The following is an 8,525-nucleotide window of genomic DNA, read 5'->3' on the forward strand; positions in this document are numbered from 1 at the left end:
TGGCAACAAAAACGTCATCTGAATATAGAAAATGAAAATCCTCTTAAACATCAGCCGATCTTGTTCACTTTCAACACTGATACTCATCATCTCATCGGTCAGCTGCTTTAGAGTGTTGCCCTGGAACCTTCTAAAAATGAGTTGGTTCTCTTCAAAGAGATTCTTATAACTCACTCTATCAGGAAATAGATCTCTTACAACAAAAAAAAAACAATTTATTACTTAAAATGCACCCAAATATCACTCATGTGCACCCAAATATCACTCACATGGACCCAAATATCACTTATGTGCATCCAAATATCACTCATATGCATCTGTAATCTGTTACCTAATACATTGAGGCCAAGGACATCCCCTATTGTTTTGGGTTTAACCTTAAAGGAACCATAGCTGGTTTTCAGTGTGTTTTTCCCCAATTTAAAGGAGTTAGCCAACTCCTTTAAAAGTTTGCGAGGCACATTCATTGGCGGGATGTGCATGAGTCTCCCAAATCCTAATTCACGAACGATCGCTTTCTTCAGTTCGCTCATCTTTTCAAATTTTTTGCTCAGTAGTCTGGTGGCACACTTCAAGTCTTTGGTTTGCTGTAAATAAAGCAAAATTAGAGTCATTTAAATAATCTATATTTGTATTAGAAAAAATTAACTTGTTTTAAGATATATATATATTCACTTACGTTGTATTTTTTTCACCTTGATTTTTTGTTGTCATTTTTACTGCAAGGAAAAAGAAATACTGTCAATAGATAAAAAATGTACCTAAATATCAGAGTCATACACCTAAAAACCAGTCACATGCACCCAAATACCAGCTACAAACACCCAAATCCAATCCTATACACATTTTATTTTTTCAATTAAACGAAATTAAATGAGTTCAAAATCATATTCAACTCAACCAAACAAGTAAAATCATAAATTAAATGAGTTCAGAATGATATTTTAGTTCAAAATGCCACTAGAAGCACCAGTTACATTCCAAACTGACATATACACCCAGAAATACTCCATACACAGTTTATATGTATACAAACCTACTTAAAAGGCATCCAAACATTCACAAAACGGAGTTTATATGCATATACCCAATGATCATTTCACTAGAACTACGTAAAATAGCGTAAACGACTTGAAGAGTTTCATTAGAACAGTAATATCATATCTAAACCAAAAATAGTGAAACGGAGAAAAAAATACCACGATATAGTACTTTGATTTCGAAATCAAAAACATAAATGTTAAAAACCTAGAAGAAAAATAAAACAGTACCTTGAATAATGTTTGTTCGTTCTTTTTGGTATTTTTTATGGAGATTTGAATATTTCCTTCTTGATTTCTTCTACTTTTTGCGAGGACTTAGACGATTTCTTCAGAGCTTTTTTTTTTTGTTTTGAACGTGGCTTGAATTTCGAGGGTTTGTGTATTGATTGAGGAAGAAGAGGAAGAGTTTTTCATTATGAGAGCGCTTTGGAAAAATGAAACGATTGAGTAAAGCGCATGATTTTCACGTTCGAGTGTGGAGAATTTGGGTGCGCGTCGCTTTTTTGTTGGGCTTGAACAACTTGTATAAGTAAGCCAAAAAGGCTTGTATGTGTAGGCCTGTTAACTTAATATGTATAATTTTATATATAATATTTAAAATTATATATTTATTATATTTAATAATAGATATTTATTTTAAAATTAATTAATAAATATAAAATAAAACAACCTTGGATCGATTTTTGTTGTCTTTCGAATATTTTTCAAAACTAATAATGAGATTGGGAATGTGTTTATTATTTCAGTTTTTAATTTTAATTGAAATGAGAGTAAATTATATTAAGTATTAGGGCTTAAATGTTGTATTGAACATTATTAAATGCTTAATGGATATTGTCAATTAATAAATGAGTATATGGGTGAAAAAGAGGAGTATTAGGCTGTCAACAAATTTTATAATTTGTAGTTATTAATTAGTTATTATTGATATTTTTAATGGTGTGAAATTTTATTTAATAATGAGAGATATTTTGTTTTTTTCTTTTTTTGCTGGTTAAGTATTGACCAAATTTTAATAAAAATACTGGTCTCTAACTTTTTGAAAAAAAAAATATATTAACATTAAATGTGTACTTTTTCATAATGAATATATATGAATTATCAATTTACACCTTGTTATTTACATATAATTTTCAAAAGTTGGATTTATTTGTTTGTACTAAGTGGTGGGATTTCAAATAAAAACTATTAGCATGTACCAATATATAAGACCACAAGATGACAAAAAAGGTAGACTCCTAAAAAGGTATAAAATAAAATGAAATAAAATAAAATAAAATAAAAAATGATGGCCAACTTTAGGTAATGTATTGCACGCGTAACCAGCCAACCATCTCATCTCATGCACTTGGATATATCTGATCCTCTCTTTAATTTTACGTAGAAATTTAATTTTATAACTTAATTAAGCACTTATCATCAACTAACTTTATCATATCATGCCCAGCCACGCAATAATAATTTAAAAAATCACTTCTGAAAAAATAAAGCTTCTTTTTGTTCTAAATGGAAATTTTTATATTTTAATCAAGCTTCTATATATAGTCTCAGTGGAAACTGCATTAGCATATCAAATTTAAAATTCAGCCGAATAATTAAGAACGGATTAATTAAGGTGCATGCATATATGTGCATGATATTTTGGCCTTATATGTGCGTGCATCACTACTCTTTATTTGAAGGCTTTATTTCGTACTGATTTTTTGCTTTAATTATTTCCTTTTTGAGATTATATCGTGAACTATATATATCTGTAAACATATTAAATAACAATGTCCATGATTTGATAAGTGTATTTACTATTTACAATTTTATATAGGCCAAGATGATTCTTTGAGGTGGGTGGATCTTTGATATCTGTTATCTTTCATCTCTCTTCTAAAAGGCAGAAAGCTTTTTATAGAAAGCAGCAGATAATTAATAACAACATAAAATTTATTTATTTTGCTTTTATAGTTATGTAAAACAGGTATTTGTATTGGTAATACCACTAGTGGGAAAACATATTTTTATAAATATTTGTATTCGCTACCTTTTTAGTTGTAGTATAAATATTGCAAGCCTACTCCCGTAAATAATAAATTAATCGCCAATGCACTAAAAATTTTTTAAAGTGTGTAACACTCTATAAAAATTAATTTATTATTAATGTAGAAAAAAGAGAACAAAAAAATTTTAAATTTTAAATATAAATTGTCAATATTAAATATAATAAATAAATAATTAAAATTTATTTAATTATAAAAAAGTTTAGTACTTTCTACTTAATAAAAAAGACAAAGAACGAGACACCAGATAAATTTAAACAATGAAAAATAAAAATAAGATTCATAAAAAAATTAATTAATAATTTAAATAACATAATTTTTTATATTTATCTAAAAATTTTAGATTTGAATTTCATTTTTAACTTAAAAAAATAAGAATAAGAGGCCATTAGGCCACCATCATCACTATGACTCTATGAGGGCAGTTTGGGAAAAAAATATTTAATATGAGTGGACGGATATAATATTGATTTGACATTACTATTAATCAAATTGTCCATACAAAATTATAAATCTAAAAAGAATTAGCATACGTTGAAAGTAAAATTTAAGATTGTGAGACGATGAAAAGAGCTTAATTAAATTTGTAAGCATTGTTATTAACATTTGTTATTTTTTACTATTACTTCTAATTATTAATTTAATTTTTTTAATATAATAATTTAATAATATATTTTTAAATATTAATAATTAATTATGACTAAAAATATAAATTCTAATAGAATTTTTTTAAATAAATTAAAAAATATTATTTTCAAAAAAAATTATTTTAATTTTAAATATTAGGATTTTTTTTTAATTTTAGGCAAGTTCGCTGTATTTCCCGGCGAACTCCATCCATCCGCCACATCTTCGACCAATTTCACTTCGACTTCTCATAAATAACTGGTTAACTCAAATTTTTAAGCAAACATTATCAGCGTCGTATATAGGAGTACATAACAGTACACAGGAATAAGTTGTATTTTTTTGAAAAAATAATAAATTTTTTTATTTATAATAAAAAAATCCTAGTTAAATATGACTTATTTTAGAAACGATGATAATGATTTTCATTGCCGCCAGAGATGTTGAAGAAAACATACTAGTTATTTGTGTACTTTTGTGTACTCCTACGTGCTCTTAAAAATGATGATAATAGTTTAGAAATTTAAATTTCGTTCTCAGCTATGTGTTAGAGAGAATTTGGGCAAAGTTGGCCGAGTTATAGCAAACTCATTCTAAAAAAACGCATTCTGAAGATTAAAGTTGAAATCATTTATTTTTGAAAATAATTTTTTTTTTATTTATTTCAGAAAAAAATCCATTCTAAAGATTGTGATGATGTTCTATCATTCTTATTTTGAAATAGATGTCCTATTCTGTAATAGTGTAATGATACTCCATCTTTTGAAACCTTGTATTCAATATGAAATCAAACTCATTAACACAGAAAATTGTAATTTAATACAATTCAAGAGCAATGCAAGTATCTATCCATTATCAAAGGAAAACTTGTAACACTTCTCCACATAAACCTAAATCATTTTACATAAACTAGCAGAAGTTGCAAAGCTATTAACATATCTTTTAACAATGGTGAACATACAACATTAACCCCAAAGAAAAGGCATATCATTTTATTACTACTGAAATGCCTTCAGAGGATCATTAGGATTGATATCAGCTATTAGAGGGAGTTCAGCTGTCATTGATTCAACACTCACGCCTTCATCTCTCAGCTTCGCCACCACTTCGTCGAAAACAACTTGATTCCCTTTTTTAGTGAGATGCAAACCGTCGCTGCATGTCAGTTATCAAAATCATGTATCCATTCCAAACTCCGGTTATTTCTCACAGGCAAAAAAATCTTAGTGTTTGTAGCATAAGCATATTAAAGTAGTTACGATCCAAAATGTGATATTTACATGAAACTTTCTCTGTTCTTCACCTTCCTATATATGGAGCTTATTAAACTTTCAGTAGTCTTCAATTTACATCTTTGACCAAAGCATACCTTTCAATATAATTATATTCTGCACAAGTTTAAAGGTTCTATACATTGCTATAATGACTGATGACTACTCAGTCAATAGCATCATCACATTCATTAGCATGCTTAAAAAGGAATAAATGATAGCTATTTCGCTATTTTAATATTGCACATTAGTGACAAGGACCGATTCTGCTAAGAAATAGTTGAGATAATTTGGTTTTGATGTATGGACAATTTATAAGCATGCTCACCTTATAGCCCTGTATCTTTTTCCTATAGAGAGTTTGACATTATGTAATACAACACCCTACAAAAAACCACTCTTTGGGCTTGAAGCACATGTAATGTGCATCGAGAATGAGAGCGGCATGGATCAAATTCCTCATAGGCAAAGGCTATACCTTAGATATTCTTTCTTCCAGTCGGGACACTGCTGCATTTTGGTCCACAGATCAATCACAGGGACTCCACATTCTGCAGCCACAGCAGTGCATGCTTTAGCATACTCGCCAGCAGCTTCGTTTGTCCTCTCAGGAAGACCCTGTGGGTTGTCTGTATACGGATATCTGCAAAAGATATTTTGCGAATCATCAACTTTAAATCTTTGTCAATATCTCCAAAATTCTATAGGTGGATAGAAGGAAAGAGGGGGAAAAAAACCATACTGAAGACGTGCAACTTCGTCAATTGGAGGAGGCGTTATGAGTAGAACAATTGCTTTTGGCCATAGCTTCTGAAATTTAAAGAAAGATTTCACGACATCTAGATAGTAAGCAATGGTGAGAAGGAAAGCAAAATCAAATTCAGAGAAAACACAAGATGAAATGGAATCTCCTCCATCATAAGGCTCATGTTACATGTAGGCCTTTCATGTTTTCCTATATTGAAAGCAGTTGCAAAGTTAAAATTGATGTGCTCAGATGGTGATTGAGCTTGTAATTTATTATTGGTTTCACGCCAAGAGCAAATAATGACTTACAAAAAGGTTTTCTTAAAATCAGAATCCAACACTGAAAACATAATAGATATATTGGTTATGCTAAATGTTACATCCTAGATAGTCCAAAACACAAGAAGGTTAATATGGATGCATCAAATGTTATTCATAAGTATGAACTAGCACAAACTAAAATAGGGGCTGGGAAAAATAAACATTTCATCTTATTTAGAAAATTTATGTCACAATCAACTTTTTGAGCCTTAGCCTTTTAAAGGGTGTTGGAAGAAAAACGCTACTGGCATCTACTTTTGTCTAATTCATTGCTTGTTAGATTTTTTTACTGATAAATTCATGTCCCATGATATCATAAATATAGTCCATTATCCATATTCCCGAACATAATTATATCTTCACACTAAAATGAAAGTAGCCCAACATAAGCGTCAGCATTCATTAGCACAAGTCTTAATCCTTAAGGAGCCACCACTCTTTCCACACCTAAAGTGACTTTTGGTCTCTTCCAAAATCTTATCTTGCTTCACTCCCAGCAAGGCAACAAGCAAGTATTGAAATCTATGGTCCCTTTTCTCCATGTCCCTTATTTTCCATTGGCAAAAAATTCCTTTTTCTCAGTTGCCATTTTTCAAAGATAAAAAAGAAAAGAAAATTGCCACTGTGGAATTAAGAGAACTGACAAGGGATCATACGGAAAGTGACAAATGATTTTAGTCCAACGTGGAAACAGCTAGGAAACCACATCCACATAATGTAGACAAGTTAACTCGAATAAAGGTCTTAGCACAAGGTTCATCAAGCAACATATATGCATGGGCACTGTGAAAACAACAATCCCTGATAGCCTCCTACACTCTAGACCAAAAATGATTATCGAAAACTCCTTAAAAGTAAGAACCTTTACAAACTCCACTACCATAGAAAGCAATGCCTATCTATTTAGATTTTATTAAATTAAATTGTCAATCCCGCTCATAACTCACTTAACCCCTTTTTCAAACTTTGAATTTAACAAGGTGTATAAGTGCACCAAATTAAATGTGTAAATAGAATTTTTGTGAATTTTTGCAAGTCTGTCATGGACAAGTGGGAAATAGAAACAGCGACAGCCACTGCATGTGTTTGTTGTTTGACCCTACAAGCCACAGTCATCAACAATTTTTAAAAGGGTCCCCCACAACCCATCTTTGACTAACCAGACTAAGAAACAGCCATCATTAACACTCAAACCCCACAAATGACAAATGATTAATCCTTTTTGCTGTATATGCATTGGAGTAGTGTTGGCTCCAAAGCATGCATCAAAATCAGTGGGTCAAAACTCAAAACTACTAAAAGCCTTTTCTGTCACTCAAAACACAGTGTCCTCTTTTTCTATTTTCTATTTTTTCCCCCTTTTTTTTTCTTTTGGGTTTCAACACCGCCTAACTTTTGCTTAATCATTTGGAAGTTTGTTGCAAAAAACAAAGTCACAAACACACACAAGGCATGCCTACCTTGAAGAAGGAGACAATGGAGTGAAGGTTGTGCTTGTATTCATTGAGAGGCACGTGCTGAAAACCAGAACACCTATCTGGAAGGGTAGCATCGTTAGCACCAAAGAAGACAGTGACAGCAGCGACTGGTGCACCACCACCACCATCACCATCTCCTTGCGATGGTGGGGCTTCAGGGAAAACCTTCTCCAACACCTTCAACGCCCACCTAGTGTTGTAGCCGCTATACCCTCTCAGCACCACATCTACCTGAAGAATACAAAACAAAACATCACCATCATCGACAACCCCATTCTCAAAAGCTTCAAACTTTACATGTGAAAAGACCTACAAAAAGCTAAGCTTTTATATGTATATATCATGAATGGTCAACCCCATTAATAGGAAGATTCAAACTTTGATAAGCTAAGAAGAAGAAGAAGAAGATGAAGATGAAGATGAAAGATGAATACCATGCGGCAGAAATGGTTGGCAAGAGTGGCACCCCATCCACCTTCAGTGAATGACTCCTCGGTGATTGAATCACCCAACAGATAAATCCTTGGCCTCATGTCACAAGCACGATGATCAAGTGTTTAATTACTAATAAACGAATCTGAATCTAGATTCGATACAAATCCACAAGTCTCTCTCTCACTCAGTGACTTGTTGCTGCCTAAATAATTGAGCTGGCCTTATTATTTTATTATTATTTGGTTTATTTTTGTTTTATAATTGGGTGTAGCGGAAAAGTGAAGTGCAAATGAAATATGGAAGGGTGGGATCTAAAAGGGGCCAGTGAGAGAAGAAAAAGGCACACACGCATGGAGCGACACTAGGGGTGGCAACGGGGCGGGTAGGGCGGGTTTTTGCTCTACCCGACCCCGTCCCGCTCAACAAAAATCCGCATCGAATCCGCCCCGCTTCTACCCGCGGGTAGTAAAATGTTAAACCCTAATCCGCCCCTGCGGGTACTCGCCCCGCCCCTACCCGCCCCAATAATTATTAAATCCAAAAAATAAAATAAAA

The 8,525-nt window shown here is 32.0% G+C and overlaps 1 protein-coding gene across 1 annotated transcript; it reads right to left on the bottom strand.

The window, feature by feature from the left end:
* Positions 1–4,499: 4,499 nt before the first annotated feature.
* Positions 4,500–8,205, bottom strand: LOC130967738 (GDSL esterase/lipase At5g45920). The gene is made up of 5 exons (XM_057892727.1): positions 7,970–8,205; positions 7,518–7,766; positions 5,732–5,799; positions 5,468–5,632; positions 4,500–4,873 (listed from the first exon to the last, which is right to left on the bottom strand). Exons 1-5 carry the CDS (start codon positions 8,066–8,068, stop codon positions 4,717–4,719), a joined length of 738 nt encoding a protein of 245 aa, XP_057748710.1. The 5' UTR covers positions 8,069–8,205; the 3' UTR covers positions 4,500–4,716.
* Between the last annotated feature and the right edge of the window lie 320 nt (positions 8,206–8,525).

Source organism: Arachis stenosperma, chromosome 3 (genome assembly GCF_014773155.1).
Source record: "Arachis stenosperma cultivar V10309 chromosome 3, arast.V10309.gnm1.PFL2, whole genome shotgun sequence".
Classification (NCBI taxonomy): domain Eukaryota; kingdom Viridiplantae; phylum Streptophyta; class Magnoliopsida; order Fabales; family Fabaceae; genus Arachis; species Arachis stenosperma.

Bases quoted from the DNA above. Each gene is read 5' to 3' on its own strand.
- LOC130967738 (XM_057892727.1), bottom strand. From the start codon at position 8,068: ATGAGGCCAAGGATTTATCTGTTGGGTGATTCAATCACCGAGGAGTCA. The intron at 7,767-7,969 runs GTATTCATCTTT...TGTATTCTTCAG, and splicing joins CCAACCATTTCTGCCGCATG to GTAGATGTGGTGCTGAGAGG. The intron at 5,800-7,517 runs GTAGGCATGCCT...TTTAAATTTCAG, and splicing joins CCATTGTCTCCTTCTTCAAG to AAGCTATGGCCAAAAGCAAT.